The sequence below is a fragment of the Microplitis demolitor genome, chromosome 6 (assembly GCF_026212275.2).
Source record: "Microplitis demolitor isolate Queensland-Clemson2020A chromosome 6, iyMicDemo2.1a, whole genome shotgun sequence".
Taxonomy (NCBI): Eukaryota; Metazoa; Arthropoda; class Insecta; order Hymenoptera; family Braconidae; genus Microplitis; species Microplitis demolitor.
Genome location: NC_068550.1, coordinates 1850906 through 1867479, shown reverse-complemented (window position 1 = coordinate 1867479; position 16574 = coordinate 1850906). Strand labels below are relative to the sequence as shown.

Sequence of the window (16574 nt, the reverse complement as noted above, 5' to 3'; positions counted from 1 at the left end):
TTATTTTCTGATGCAATATCGACGCTAAGAAAATAACGTGAATGCCAGAGAATAAAATTAATTACATTCAGGTTAATTTTAAAATAAAAATTGCACTTTTTTTGTTGTGGCTATGAACGAAAATTTCTTTGATATAAAATAAATGAAAATTTTATCTCAATACGAAAATTTTCTGGTGGTTATTTTATCCTGGATGCCCAATTTGCTCTATTTCTTCCAATTAACCGCAAATTTTTTTAATATGAACACAAATAATGAAAAAATTCCAATAAAAAAAAAATTATTGGTTTTTTTAAAACTATAGATTTTCGAATTTTTTTAACATTGCCGCGAAAATTAAAAAAAAATAATCTAGGCATTTTTCATACCTGCTCACTCAGTTATTTAATTACAATAAATAAATCATATCCAGAAAATTTTTAATTATCATAGAAAAGTATGAAAATGACAAAAAAAATTTTTTTTTTTAGATTATCCTGATTGCTGGTGTCACCACATGCCATTTATCCTCATTTCCGTAAGTCATTCATATTTTCCACTAAAAAATTTTTTATCATTTTCCAAACTTAAACAAAATTTGGTCTTGCCACCCAAAGCCCCCTTTACTCACGATTACATTTATAAAGCAAATTATCCAAGACACGGTATTACCATAAAGTAAATTTAGCAGCTTTAAAATAACAGTAAATTTAATATTGTCACCCGAAAATAAAACCCATTGTAATGATCATCATCATTATTGTTATAAAGAATAATAATAACTTTGGCTTTACTCCAACAACCGAAAATAAAATAAACCAGGATAATTTTCTCTAAAATAACCCTCGCATATTTTTATCTCTATACGTAAAACACAATGATCGCGATAATAACAATAAACGTCCCCATTAACAGTCTACTTTATTTATAAGCTCATTAAAACAAAAGTTAAGGTAGTAGGCCTAGACCTAAACCTAAGCCTAATCTGAACCTAAACCTTAACTTTTGTTACGTTATTCGCCCAATTGCCACCTCTATCTCTGGCACCTTAACAAGACCAGGACATGAGCCAACAGTTATCATTTGGCAAGAACGCAAATAAAACCCGCTCGACACTTTGTTGATACGTTAACCACAAACTCGAGCTCATTTAATCCCTTGTCCTCAGCTACGTGATGTGAGAAGCTGCGCGACACCTTGCAACACTTACTCTCCTCATCGGGGTTCATTATTATGTCCCATCCACAATATTATACCCTGTCATTTACTCCCCTTTTCTCCACACAATTTATATTATCACGTGTTCTTTGTCCTCTGCCCTCTGTCTTTCCACTCACACTATTTATTTACTAAATACTTACTACTAAAAATAAAGTTTTATTTCGTTAATTTTACGTTGCATTTATTTCGTCTAATCTCTAGGACTGAATAAAATAAAACTTTTTACTTAAATTTATCGCAGCAATAATAACATTTTATTTTTTAAATTCATTCCTATAAACATATTATTATTATTTGTATAAATAAGTCCTTTTGATATCCCTAGGGTATATAAAAAAAATATCTGTGACATAAATCTCTGTCCTACGTATCTTTAATTAGTCCGATTAAAAAATGAATAAAATACTTATTCAAATTTATTTTTTTAAAATTATTATTGTTTTTTTTTTATTGAGTTAAATTATTGGAGTTTTAAGTCTGAATAGTTTTAGAGATTTAAGAGTCAGAGGAACTTATGAGACTTTTGGTGTTAGATAGAGAAGTGCCAGCTTACTTTGATAAAATTAATCCTTTAGGATAGCATGTTATTTGCATTTGCGTTGCCAGAATAAGGCAAAAACAATGTATATAGAAAGATATATATATATAAAAAGAGAGAGAGGAGTAAGACGGCGCTGGGGAAGATTGAGTTAAGAATTGAGGATAAAGTGGTCGTGTTATCTTGTTTAAATATCTTAATCTTTGACCTAAAAGCCACTCGGATTGTAGAAACGTTAAGTTTATAAGACAAATCAACCCTCTAAATAAGATCATGATCCACCTTCAATGGATTAGTGACGAGGAAAAGAGGGATAATTAACTTAATGGAATTTTATATTTTATAGTCGAGGTTGTTAAATTTTTTACCTACAAGTCGATTTTTAAATTACAAATTTATTTGATTTTTTTAAACTGTCTAGTTTTATTTTATTTTTAAAGAATTTTTTTTCGATAACAGAATTACTTATAGAAAGGGAGGGAAATAATTTAAAAAATTTTGTCATTTTTTTTTTAAATATAGGACAAGTCGGCTACTTTGAAATTTTTAATGACAATTTCGAGTCTGCACTAATGACATTATGACCTAATATCTTAAAAAAAAATTTCTCACTAACAATGATGGCAACCATTTTTTCCATCTTCCTTGTATTCAATTTTAAAAATATATAAGTAAAATTTAAAATTTTTCACAAGTATAGAAAAAGATTTTCCTTACATTTTTTTCTAGAATTAAAATTTGTAAGAATATCTAGTGTGAAATATTTATTGTATTAATTGCAGAAAAAAATATATATATATATTTACATTAGCTATTTATAGAATCGGTCGAAAGAGAGAACCCAAAAACAAAAAGGTAAAATCACCCTCAATGTGAATCGACTCTATATCCTACAGCCTATCTAAATAGTAGACTCCATAAATTCCTTTGGTGAATGCGCGAGCTTTAGTTACCCCTTTACCCCAGCGCATATCGTTGTACTTGTAACCTCATCCCCGAGCCCTTACACTACACTACTAGGCTCCGATGTGACTATGCGATTTTATATACATTCATGCTCATGCAATACGGCAAAACCTAGCAATTTATCTTAACGCCTCGTTAAATGAGAAAATTACAGAAATTTTCAGAGAACTCGGATTTTATTTCATAGCCAATTTTTTTTTTTTTTTTTTTCATTCATTTAGTTTATCCTCCAGTCAAAATTAAAATAAGCCATCAAAATAATCATATATATAGTCATCTTTATTTTATACATCCGTTAACTTTAATCATAATTTATTAACAATTAATTATACATTCTATATATAAATATTAATATAAATTAATTATTGCAGTGCATAATAAAGGCACCTGTGGTAAACCGATTGCTTAATAGTTTTATTCAATCTGTTAAAAAATTTAAATAAGCCTATCTTCGAGATAAAAATCGTAAGTCGGCGAGTCATCGGACTCGGATTTTATTTTTTTTCTTCTTTTTCTTCTCGGTGGAGCTGGAATACTCGATAAACCTACAGTTTGTATTCGGTTTGGTTTTTTCGGTGTATCAATAATCAATTGTGGGGAATTTGAATTACTGATTAACTTCGAGTCATTTAATTCTTTTACATCTTCAGTGTCAATACTTTTAATCGAATGTAAAACAGTTTTTCCAATCGGCAATTCTGATTCCAAAGAAATAAACTTTGAATTATTTTCCAATAAATCTGACAGCGTTATCTCAAACTCACTCAAACTAGGAGTCATTGAATTTACATTATTTTCTTTATCATAATCACAATCATTTTCATCAATAGATAACTTTGTTATATTTTTTTTAAGCTCGGGACTGCGTGGCGGAGTTTTTATTTCATTCGTGACTGCCTCCAATTCTTCTCTTATTTTAGTTATTTCATTTTTTACAACTTCTTTATTGTTGTCATCAAATAAATTTATCTCATCAGCGTCTTCCATCAACGCACTGGGTAAAGATTCTTCAGATATTGATTTAGTGACAAAGTTTTCTACGGATCCTGACATTATGTCTAATGATCCGTTGTCATCTGACTGTACTCTTCTTAATATTAATTTAGGTCGAAATTCACTCTGATGATCTGAATAAATAATTTTATAAATTTATTATTATTATTATATTATTTTTAAAAAATTCACTGTAACAAAATTAGCGGAGTCAAGAGAAAATTTTTGAGTTAAAAAAATTATTCTTGGTTCAAATAAAATTTTCTTGGTTCAAAAATGTTTTCTCTTGAATCAAGTCAACTTTTTTATCAATATGCGGATTGCTTATTTATTTAATCCCCTTGAAGTGAAATTCACTTCGAATCGGAGTTTAATTTAATATCGAAAATCTGGTTTGGAGTTGAATTAACTCCTAAAAGGAATTTATTATATTATTAAAATTCCGAATCGGAGTAAATGCAAATTTAAATAAAATTCAGATCACTCCTAAATCATTCAGCTGAATATACAAACTCCCTATTTACTCCTTATGCAAATTAGATTTTTTTTTAACTCCGGACTCCGAGTGACAAAATGAATTCGGATTTGAATAAAATCCGTAATCTCTCCGAATTTTTATAGAGTAATTACTTACCATTTTTAATGTTTCCATTATTTAAAAATGGATGAGACCGTGACGTTGTTATTTCATTTGGTGAAAATAAATAATTTATATCTCGTTGTTTGAATTTATCAAAATCAGTTGTCAAAGAACTGTAGTCACGTTGATTTTCTATTTTTTTTTCATGAGAAAAATGTTCCGGATATTTATTTACATTTCTATAATAAATATTTTTTTAAAATTTAATAAATTTAATTAAATATTTTTTTTCATTTTCGTGAAATTGATCCATTCCCAGTCAATATTTAAATTATATATGTATCCAGCTTTTTGCAACCGAGTAAATTAAAATTTTTTTACAAACGAAATCCATATTAGTCATACATTTAACTTAAATTTAACAAATTTAATTCATAAATAAATTTACTGATAATAAAAAAAGTAAAAAACTATTTGAAACAAATTACTGAGTACCGGCATCGAACCACTGACCTGATGCTTCCATATATCGCGTACATCATTTTAAATTGAATGTAATTACACTAACTATATAAACCATGAAAGTAATTATATTTAAATCGCATGTACACATTTACCGTAATATCTCATTACCAAAATTAAAAACATAAAATTAAAAGTGTCGAAAAATTAATTACCGTGGGTTTGAATTAATTTCACAAAAACTTTAAATTTATCACAATTACTAAAATTAATAAATTAATCAACCTGTAAAAGTATGACCCACTTCCCTTAGTCGGATGGCTTGAAAATTTTCGATTATCTGTATCACAGTTACTCTGCATTATTGGAATTCTACTCAAAGGTTTCTGATCGCTGGATAATTTTCGTCCTTAAAATAAATTTAAATTAACAATACAGTAATAGACTAATTTATTACGATTAAATTAATTCACCCAATTAAATTCATTAATTTACCTGATGAGTTTTGATATTTACAAGAGTTAAAACTCTCAAGAGATTTATTTTCATTCTGTTTAACTTGATCTTTACAACTTTCAACATTTGAAAGTTTTGATAATTTAAATTCATCATAATTAGGCAAACTGCTGGTACTTGTATTATTAACTCGTGAACTATTATTAATTTCAGATAACTTATTTTGATGACTAGATAGTCCTTCTGCAGATTTCCACCCCGATACAACTTTGCTAGGAATTATTTTTCCTGTACCGTTTACCTAAAAAAGTAAATTAAAAAACATAAATTAATTTAATATCCGCAACTCTATAAATATATATATCAACAGTAATAATAATAATACTTTAATAGATCTTATACCTTGTGTTCATAAAATTCTCTTCGTTTTCCTTCACCATCTCTCTTACTTTTACAAATATTATTACGACTCGCGCGTTCATTAATCTTTAACGCCGGTAATGATCTTATTTTTTTACGTCTTTTTGTTCTGGGCGGAGGAACTGGGGGTGTTTTATTATTATAACTCGTACTCCTTAATTGATAAAACGACATGTCTAATGAACGCTCTGTATTATTAAAAGGATCTGGGTCTGGATTAGGATTTGGATTAGGATATTTTGTTACGGGAGTATTGGGGACTTCTAGATTTACGTCGACCCAATCGCTCGGTTGGAATGGACGATCTACAGAACTGATACTTCGGCTTCTTAATAATTCTTTCGTCGAAGGTGATCCGGCGTAACCAATTTCCGAGCTAGAAAATTACAAATATATTTTTTTTGTAAGGGTAAAGTTAAATTTTAGACTCAAAAAATTTAGTTTAGACAAAAATAAATTACCTAGACACACGTTGAGTCGCGCCATTAAGTGATACTTCATCTTTAAATCTCGGATAAATCTGCAAGTAAAAAAAAAATAAATAATTAATCACATTATTAATTCACTGTAAAGAAATTTACGGAGTAAACGCGGGTTAAATCTGGAGTAAATGTGGAGTCAATGACTGTGTATTTTATTTAATTCCGTTGGAGTAAAATTTACTCCAAAGGGAAGTTAATTTTAATATTTAAACCCCGGTCCAGAGTGAAATTAACTTCTAAAAGATGTTTATTTTTAAATTAAACCCGCGAATTGAAGTAAATGAGTAATTTTTTTTTTACTCCGAAACTTTTGGTGACGGAGTAAATTCGGATTTAAATAAAATCCGTAATCGCTTGTGATTTTTTATAGCGGATAAAAGTATCAATGACATAAATTGAATTTATTGAAAAAAAAAAAACGAAAATATTTTATAATACATTTGAATAATAAATAATAAATAAAAAATAAAAATATCTTATTCAAGTTCATGAAATAACATACATCAGTAAGTATTTACTAAATATTCAATGAATAAACAGTGTGTAGCATTCAATTAATTTCAAGAGCTCTAGATATTGCGCAGAGAATGACGTTACGCTAGATAAATTCACATGCACTAGTGAAGCATGTGTTTCTCTAAAACGTGCATATGGCATCATGTTTTGTTGCATAATATGTTACATTTCGTGTAATGTGTAATTCAGAGAGCGCACTAAAAAAATTAACAACTACACACATGTACGCATTTATTATCATTCATATTTGTTTTTAATATTTACAATTATCATCACCTACATTACGCGTTAATTAGTGTTAATTATAATTACTATATTTACATTCATCAGCAGTATTAAAAATTAATGCCATTTCCATTCGCCATAAAGTTTCTTTGACAATTTTAAGTAAAAAACATTTACTGCATTATTGACATCGAAAAGTAAGGAATATTGCAATAAAAAAAATTTTATTATGTAATCCAGTGTCACTATTAAATGTAAAAAAAAATCTTGAAATTAGTATTTGCTGCAGATTACATGACTTTATTTTCTGTTATTTTCATTTCAATCAAACTAACTAACGGAACTTGTTATCCCCTCTTCATATATTTTATTACCATACTGCACACTTATTTACGTTTTATTTTAAATTCATTTTTTAATATTTTTATTATGATTATAATTATCATTAATTGTTTAAATTACATATTAATTAAATCATCAAACCAATAATTTTATTGTTATTATTATTATTTCTATTGTGATGTATAATTATAATAATTATAATAATTAATACTTACTCGTTGTGCGCAACGTAAAAAAACTCGGTCTAATGGAGATTTATTAGAATCCTGTTCCTTCCAATTTTTATTTTTACACCACACTTGTCCCATTTTATATTTTTTACTTAATTAATTAATTAAACTAAATGTTTTATTATCAATAGCTAAAATAAAATCACAATTAATAAAATTTTTTTTGATTTATTTTTCCATATGAAATTTAATAAAAATAAATAAATAGAAAAATTTTATTTTCTTGTGATTTAAAAAAAAAAATAAAATTTTATTATCAAAAAAAAAATGTTGAAATAAAATAAAAATATATAGGTCACATTGGATCACATTTCTGAGAACTGCTGGTACCAAAGTATCAAACAGTTATTACACGACATAGTAGGGCACCATTCTCCGAGTAAAGTTTATAAGTGTGCTAATGGTATCAAATACTTGTATCCATAAAGCTCCAAGTTTTTTAATAAGTTGTGCGTGATAAGTAATAACGAACAATGCTTGCGATGTATCTCGTAGCAAAATGATAACAGTGAGAAATAATAAACAAAATGAAATAATATAAATAAATAAATATATATGAGAGATACTGAATACAGAACGTTAAAGTATCATGGTATGAGAGATACTGCTGGTATTGTAAAGAAGGGCTTTCTATCTGCTAAACCAGTCTCTCTTGCCCCACCTTTGCATGCCGGTTTCTGCTGTCTCACTCCGATGATAATTATTTTTTACTTTTTTATAAACAAATAAGCTCTCGTGCTTTCAAATAAAAATCAATAGGAAAATAATATTTTTTTTAAATCAACAATCAATTTTATTATTATTACTATGAATTATTATTAATTGCAAGGATTTTCATTAAATGAAAACAAACATAAAAGTTGACAGATAATAGCCGGGTCTGATGTCATCTTCTGCTATTGAGTGTTTAATTTAAAATGATGGTTTTTAAAATTTGTTTACATTATATTTAAATAATCCCACTCTCGTGACTTCAACCTACGTCCTAGATATATCTAGTGTATTACTTTCGCAACATACTTAAGACAACTTCCAAATATGTTCAGATTGTCAGACATTGAAATGGAAGGTAGAGAGAAGCAAAACAGGATTCTAAGATCCAAATATATATGATATAACTTTGAGAAATCTCAAAGATAGTTGGATAAATTAAATATTTTCCCAAGTATTTGTTTTTTCGTTTGACAATGCAGTTAATAATAAAATTTTACAATATAAATTAAATGTTATTTTGACTGTGACAGTAATTTCAAATATGCGGAGTCAAATTTTATGGAGTTTAGAAAAAAATTATAAATTATAATTAACTGGATGTTACTTAAATGCGTAATTAGTTAGACGTGAGTCAATAATAAAAAAAATTTTATTTGACTCCGTAGCGGAGATAAAACTCCGGAAAACTCAAAAATCCGGAGTTGAGTTTACTATTAACTTTAAAAATTTAAAAAATTTCCATTCAACTCCGCATCATTTTATTTAAAAAATAAATAAAAATTCTTAACTTTCATACCTAAAAATAAAAACAAACTACATAAAATTTATCAAGGTTACATAAATAAAATATTTATTCACATGTAATTCATATACATAAATATTTGTATTTATTATCCCATATATAAACACTCGTATAAAATTATTGCCATAACTCCCACGCGCATACTCAATATTTTTACTTTCATCACAAAAAAACAACTTTATTTTCCGCAAATAAAATAAAATAAAATATAATAATTTAAACCTCTATAACACTAAAAATAAAGAAATTAAATTAAAAACAATAATAACACACAAGAAACAATTAACTAATTAAATTCTCTCCAATAATAAAGTAACAAAATGAGCTCGATAATCGACTGAGTTCGATAATAATATAATGATGACAAATACTCGAGTATATTTTTAATTCATCTTAGTAGAGGATGCCAAGTATAAAAATCAAAGTGTGGTTGTATAAACCAATGTACGTCGTACGAATAAACTATCTGTTGACTTACACTTGGTCACCACATGTGAGTCGGTGATTGGAGATGCTTACTCACAATTACTCATACACTTCGGAATATTTAGTCGTGTAGAGCCCACATAGCTTACATATCATTATATTAGCGTGTCTTTAAAATAAAAACACAACTCATCTGCATCATATATATACATATATCAAATTCAAACGAAAAGAAAAGTTCAGTAATAAAAACTCTCGAGCGTTTCCTATCACGCTCAAATAAAACTACGCGGTCAATTATCATCCAATCACCGTCAGCTACTTAACGTGTTAACTCTTAAATCTATTCTTTAATTACTCGCTACACTCTGCCTTTCATTTCCTATCATATTATATCGTGTTGTAGACTTTATTATTTATGATAATAAACAAACTTTCACACTTAAAATTTTTTTTATTATCAGTTATAGTTCTAGCAACACAATACAGTGGTTCGTTAATAAATAAAGTTCATTAAAAAAAATATAAATTAATATGAAGGACATTAAATTGCAGGTGAGTAAATATATTTATCTATGATTACTTAATTAGATAATTAAATAATGGATATTACTTTGTTCACAAATTATATGAACAAGTAAATTTTATTTTTAATAAATAAATTTATTGCAGTATATTTAACATTTAGTATGAAATAATAATTATTTATCTCATGACTTTAAACTTTAAAGGTCGGGTCACTTCACTTAATCTTCGAGATTTTAAATTATATTTGTAATATTTTATCCAGGGATTTTTTAAACGGTTAATTAATTGATACAAACGATTTAGTGTTATATGAATAATATATAAATAGAATTGGAGTAAATTTTCAATTTAACTCAGCAGCGGAATGAGGAAATCCTATTTTATTCCGCTCATTTATTGCTATACGTTTTAGTTTATTTAAATCTTTATGATTCTCGTCTCACCTGTTCTTTTTATCCCACGCTATTGAATAATTTTTAATTTAATGCAACTTTTGTTTAAAAAAAAATTATTTTAATTGTTATTGCTATTGTTGTTATTAAAATCCTTGGACATCAATGTCATTATTGTATGAATAATTTTAAATTATTGTTTCTGAATTAAAATTTGAAAAAATAAAAAAAAACAATTTTAAATTTTAGTAAATAAATAAAATATTTATTTTAAAATTCAAAATGAAAAATAATAATAATAATTGTTTATTTAATTAATGTTTACATTTTTAAAAATTAAATTTAGCTTGAGAAAGATGGATATGTTGTCCTTGAAGATTTTTTATCTCCTGAAGAAGCCGATGAACTAAAAGCATCCGGTGAAGACTTTACAAATAATTTACCTCCGGAAAATATGAGGAAAATATTCAATACCATCGAACTTCAACAGGTATTTTATAATTGCAATATAAATAATTTATATTATAGATTTTAATTAAAAAATCAGTGAATTAATACTAGAAAGATAAAATTATCTGTTTGCCATTAAATTTAAATTCTTTGGCACGATTTTTATTTACTAAATCAGATTCAAATTTACTCAATAATTATAATTATTTTTATGCTTTAATTATAATTATTTTATTTTAGAATAAAGATGAGTATTTTATAGACAGTGCTCACAAAATAAGTTATTTTTTTGAATCCGAGTCATTAGAAGACGACGGAAAATTAAAAGTACATCCAAGAGTTTCTTTAAATAAGGTAATAATTTTTTTTTATTTATAAAATTTATTTTATTTCCCGCCTTTTCCATATTTTAATTAGCTCAATATTACAATACATATGTGTGTATAGGTAGGACATGCACTTCATTGGCTTAATCCGACTTTTAAAAAAGTAACATTTGATGAAAGAATAAAAGAAACGGCGTTTCAATTAAATTTCCAAGAGCCTGCGATATGCCAGTCAATGTACATATATAAGAACCCTGGCTTAGGGTCAGAAGGTATAAAAAATCCTAATTAAACTTAAATTATCATAATTATCATTAATTATAAACAAGTAATTTCTGTAACAAAAGTGATAGCTCATCAAGACGCGACATACATTTACGTAGAGCCAATGAAACTAGTAGGCTTCTGGATAGCTTTGGACAACGCGACCCTGGAAAACGGGTGCCTGTGGGTCGCCCCAGGTTCCCACAAGAGCGGAGTCCATCGGCGATACATCAGAAATAAAGATTATCCCGAATCATCAAAAGAGATCTTGATATACGACCGCGGAGCCCCTTGTTACCCGGCCAGCAACTTCCGTGCAGTCCCAGTACGCAAAGGATCTTGTATTCTTCTTGACGGGCTGGTCGTCCACTACTCGAAAGCCAACAAAAGCGATAAATCACGACACGCGTACACTTTTCATGTTATTGAAACAAAGCAAACCACTTATTCAAAAGATAACTGGCTACAACCCCCAGCAGATGGTTTTCCGCTTCTTTATAAAAATTAATTTATATGTTAATGCATTTATTGTTAATTATAATTATTATTGTTTGTCAAATAAATAAATATTATTGATTATTGTTACTGCTGATATTTATTTCGCACAAGGCTGTACAAAAAAATATATATTTTATTTTACAAAATAATTTTATTATTTATGTAAAAACTTTTTTTATATATTTATTAGTATCATTATTCAATAGTTAATATAAAAGTTAATAAATATATATCTTTTTTTTTCTTACATTATTTATGGTACTGAAAAATGAGATTTGATAATTATTTTAATTCGTATTTATTTTTGGACATAAAAAATAATCTGAGATTTGAATTTGTAAATTCTACTTGTCAGTGAGTCGATGAAAGAAATTATTTTATTTTTCATACAAATATAATAACACAAATTCCAAAGTTTAGTTGTTAAATTTATCAAAGTAATTCCGGTCATTTTTTAAATTTGAACTCGATAAAATTTAAATATTTTTTACGACCAAAAATTTATATCTACAAATAATTACCATAAAAAAATTATGAAGACTTGAAAGTGGCCATTCTACAAAAATGGCTACTCAGCTCTTGTAACTGTCCCAATCCGAGTCTCAAAGACTTTTCTCTGCGTTTTAAACAGTAGTAAACATCCAGCGGAGACAACTTCTGGTTGCCAAAAGCTTCAGGAGTAAAAGTCGTTAATACTTGATGCAATGCTCTTACAGAAGGATGATTAATGTCCAGTTGATCAATTTCATCGAGCGCAGTGCTCAGTATTTGCAGTAACCTATTCAAATTACCAGCAACTTCAGGTCTCATTTTTTTAATATCCTCAACAATAGACGGCGAGTCGATTTTTTTATACGGAAACGTGCACATCATTCCCATAATTTGTGCAGCGGTACCACACAAATCACGCGCATGTGCGTAGACATTTTCAAAATAACTGAACGCCAATGCAGCTTTTGCTTCGTCTTCCTCTTCACGTCTGGAATCGTTGTCACAATTAACATCATTGTTATTTCGGTAAATTAATTTCACACTGTCTCTATACTTTTGCTTCAACTCTTCAATCGTTCCAGTGACACTGCCAATAATATTTGGATACTTTTCCGCTTTTAAACATCCCACTAGATCGTAAAAGAGTTTAATGACATGCTCGACATCCTTCAGCTGGCAACGGTATCGCAGACTAGAACTAACTTGTAACAGATCTTTAATAATAAATTCCCCTTGTCTAGAAAAGGATTCACTGACCGCGGCGATCCAGTGCTTGGCGGCGCACCTCAATACGGTTATAATTGTCCAAGGGGGTCGCAAAATCGCATGACGTTCCCAGTTATCGCCAAACAAGTTTTTCAATTCTTTGGTGACGATCACCGACAGGAATGACGTCAACGCTGTGTTTACATCCTGTAATATTTCTTCGGCGACTAAAAATTCAGCTCTCGATTCTCTCCCGTTGTCTAGCTCTCCGCTGTCTTTAAGACTATCTGCGAGACTAAGACGCTCTTTAATTTCACTCTCTTTCAAATAATCTATTTTCTCAAGCGGATCATTTTTGCCGATAAAAATCACGTTGTTAATCATCGCTTTGTTACAGAGATTTTTGTCGTAAGTCAATAAAACGACATGATGACCCGCGGTTTTTATTTGCAAGCAAGTTTGCAATATTTCATCATCGGGACACTCCAGCTCGTACTTCTGTCTGTTGGCCAAAACATCCGCAAAGGTTTGACCCAGAATCCGCGGGTGCTTTTCAGCAAAATGATTGTTGAGGAACTGGATCGCTTGTCGCGCCTTGGTCTTGAGACTTGCGGGTCGCGAGTTTGATTTGTCGTCTTTTATAAAGTCCAGCTCCCGTATTACTGTCCAGGGGACGACGATTATAGGACGATGGTAAAATTTGAATACCGCGTCGCGCGCTTCCTCGATTGCTTGGAGATTTGATAGAAAGATATTTGTGTCCACTACAATGTACAACTTACGCAAACTATCGCTTGTTTCTCGAGGCGTTACATTGTCAGTCAGATCTAATCCATTTTTGGTCATCTCTGTCATTTGAACATCGTCTTCAGTTGGTAATTGTGACCTGACATTTTGAATCTATAAATAATATTTGATTAAATTATTAATTAATTATTAAAAATTATCCGACTCTACATCTAAAATTTAATTATCAATAAACTAATTACCTCAAATACTATTTTTTCTTCTTCACTGGGCTCCCAATCCATTTCTTCATAAAACTCTTCATGACTAAAAGACGTTAGAACTGTAGAACTATTAAATCTATTATCGGTAGAATCGTCTGAAGGCAGAATAAATAATCTCTTATCACAAGCACGCTGCGTTTTAAGGCTGCTACACAAAGCTTTCATCCGATCCTCAGCATTTTTATAAACAGTCGGCGAATCTTCTAAATCTGTTGTAGAACTGGTATCACTTTTAACCCTCTGAATCCGAGGAATTTTAATATTATTATTGATACAACCACTTGTAGAAGGCGGGCTAATAGATTTTATCGAAAAATGAGCTTCATTTTTTTTATCCGGATCTTCTGTATCCGTAACTAAAATTCTTTTAGCAGATACACCTGGAGGCGCTTCCAGAGTTTTCAGTTGTTTAAATTTCGTCTCAATAATTGTTTTATTTGATCTTTTTCTCGGGGACGTTGAAAGAGAGGAAATACTTCTGCTCGCTCTGGTTCGTGGACTGCAGACATTATCTGGTTCCGGTGATTTAGAATCAACGGGCGGAGATCTAGATGAAGACGGAGATGGAGACGCAATCACGGACGTAGACATAGAAGTTGATGATGTAACAGTGCTATCACTCATTGATTTATTTCGTATTGCAGATAAACGAGTGGATTGTGATTTTCTAGAATTAATTTTAGTAATAATTTTTGATGATTTTTTATCAGCAGCAGCTGGCATTGATCTACGTGCCAGCATTTTTTGTTTTAAAATTTTCATTTGTGGTGTCATTACTTTCTCTTCTTCATCTTCATCCCTACTCTTATTATTATCCTTATCATTATCATTAAATGCTGAAGCTTTACTAGCTTTCACTGGTGATTTATCAACTTTATCCACTTTGTCATCTTTTTTCCCGGCCGGTAAACTCTTCAGCGTTGAACTTTTTAAAGCTCTGGGTTTTTTAATCCCACTGCCTTTAGCAGCTTGTCTTTGCAACATTTTTTCTCTCAATGCTTTCATCTGCGGAGTATCACTAGATGATTCTTGCTTATCGTTATTTTTTTTCTTAGCATCAGAACCTTTTGCTGTTGATAATTTTCTCTTGGCTACGAGTTTCGGTCTTCTTTCAACATCTGGCTCTGGTGTGAATGGTCTGTAGCGCCCTTTATCATTATCTTCAGTCATTGTTTTTTTACGTTTCTTGCTCATGTTTTTTCGCCGACTCTAAACAATAATAAAATCAACAGCTTACTTTTAATTCAAAATTCGGGATTAATGTCAATAAATTAATTAGTATCTATAATTCAAAATTATTAGTATAATTTCTGTTTTTTAATTTAATTTTAATTTTGCCTGATGTCTGCTAAATTTACTCATTCATTTTGAAGTCTAATTAAAGTAAAAATAAATTCTAAAAATTTAATAATCGTATACTGATTTATCATTTCCGGTTCAACGATAAAAATACCCATGATTAAAAATATTATCTCTTCTTTCCATTCAAAAACAAAAATATTCATACATAATAATATGAATATTATTAATAATTATCTCTATTTTTTTTTATTTGATAAATTTATTTGAATAAAAAAAAATTGTCAGTAAAATTATTGTCGACATTAATAATTTAATTAGTATAAATATTAATAATCAGTACCTGAACTGATGAATTATCAGAGTCATCAGGAAATTCCCACGTAGATTGATTGGTAGCAGTATTAAAAAAATAATTACGACTTGGATCTGTTGTTGATGTAACCAGAATCCAATCTTTTGGAAGATTATTTTTAGCCATGATTTAAAATTATCTATCAATATAAACTCTCTTAATTACAGTAATTATTTTTCTCTTAAACTAAATTATTTTTCTACTTACGTCCACAATAATTACTATTTACCCAATGAGTCATACATTATTTTCTAATATGCAAATATACGAAAATTTATAATTATTTCTTCTGACACCTCTTACTATTAATCACTAATAATTATAAATTTATAAAAAATGTTTACTTTCATTAATTATGACTGACAATTCATTAATATTCTAAAACGTTTCAATTTTCTTTTATTTCTAAACAAAGTTTTAGGTTAAATTTTGTCAACATGGTCATTGATACTCTGAAGTTAACTCTTTCATAGAAAACCTTGGACTAAAAATATACAGCATATAGTTCGACGCCTATATATAACTTACATATATTATACATGCATATGTAAATATACACATGCGCATATTCAATTTCAATGGACAAATAAAATGTCAAAGTTCTAATTATTGGCATTATAAATTTATTTAAAATTCGTCTGATGTCTGCTGCATTCACACTCATAAAATTATATATATTGATACTGATAATTAAAATTTTTTCAACCCATTATCGTATTTGAAGCTTCTAATAATTAAATCAATTATTTTTAATGGTGATATATTTAAATTTGCATTAAATATCAAGAATTTTAAATGTTCAGTCAATGTACCAATTATTGGCTTGACATATAATGGGATCTTTTGTCTTACATATGAATGATTAATTAAAAGTATCAGTAAATAAATTTAAGAAAATGTTTA

General features: G+C 28.7%; 3 protein-coding genes across 7 annotated transcripts; 1 reads left to right on the top strand and 2 right to left on the bottom strand.

Moving 5' to 3' along the window:
* Nucleotides 1–470: 470 nt before the first annotated feature.
* LOC103575757 (phytanoyl-CoA dioxygenase domain-containing protein 1 homolog) lies at nucleotides 471–11897 on the top strand. 2 transcript variants are annotated; one of them, XM_008555676.3, is made up of 6 exons: nucleotides 471–517; nucleotides 9817–9907; nucleotides 10619–10762; nucleotides 10963–11076; nucleotides 11170–11320; nucleotides 11396–11897. In XM_008555676.3, the coding sequence occupies exons 2-6, from the start codon at nucleotides 9887–9889 to the stop codon at nucleotides 11818–11820; spliced, it is 855 nt and encodes a 284-aa protein (XP_008553898.1). In that variant the 5' UTR covers nucleotides 471–517; nucleotides 9817–9886; the 3' UTR covers nucleotides 11821–11897. The 2 variants fall into 2 exon arrangements, with proteins under 2 accessions (XP_008553898.1, XP_008553897.1); XM_008555675.3 differs by lacking the exon at nucleotides 471–517 and having other exon boundaries at nucleotides 9430–9907.
* LOC103575756 (conserved uncharacterized protein) lies at nucleotides 2988–8000 on the bottom strand. Of its 4 annotated transcripts, none has more exons than XM_008555673.2 (8): nucleotides 7710–8000; nucleotides 7396–7541; nucleotides 6077–6135; nucleotides 5598–5991; nucleotides 5235–5496; nucleotides 5025–5148; nucleotides 4332–4516; nucleotides 2988–3831 (listed from the first exon to the last, which is right to left on the bottom strand). In XM_008555673.2, exons 2-8 carry the CDS (start codon nucleotides 7486–7488, stop codon nucleotides 3140–3142), a joined length of 1809 nt encoding a protein of 602 aa, XP_008553895.1. In that variant the 5' UTR covers nucleotides 7489–7541; nucleotides 7710–8000; the 3' UTR covers nucleotides 2988–3139. The 4 variants fall into 4 exon arrangements, with proteins under 4 accessions (XP_008553895.1, XP_053596071.1, XP_053596072.1 ...); XM_053740096.1 differs by having other exon boundaries at nucleotides 7720–8000; XM_053740097.1 differs by having other exon boundaries at nucleotides 7763–8000.
* A 136-nt stretch (nucleotides 11898–12033) lies between the features above and the next one.
* LOC103575754 (transcriptional protein SWT1) lies at nucleotides 12034–16171 on the bottom strand. Its single transcript, XM_008555671.3, has 4 exons — nucleotides 15879–16171; nucleotides 15660–15810; nucleotides 13997–15226; nucleotides 12034–13907 (listed from the first exon to the last, which is right to left on the bottom strand). The coding sequence occupies exons 2-4, from the start codon at nucleotides 15795–15797 to the stop codon at nucleotides 12342–12344; spliced, it is 2934 nt and encodes a 977-aa protein (XP_008553893.1). The 5' UTR covers nucleotides 15798–15810; nucleotides 15879–16171; the 3' UTR covers nucleotides 12034–12341.
* Between the last annotated feature and the right edge of the window lie 403 nt (nucleotides 16172–16574).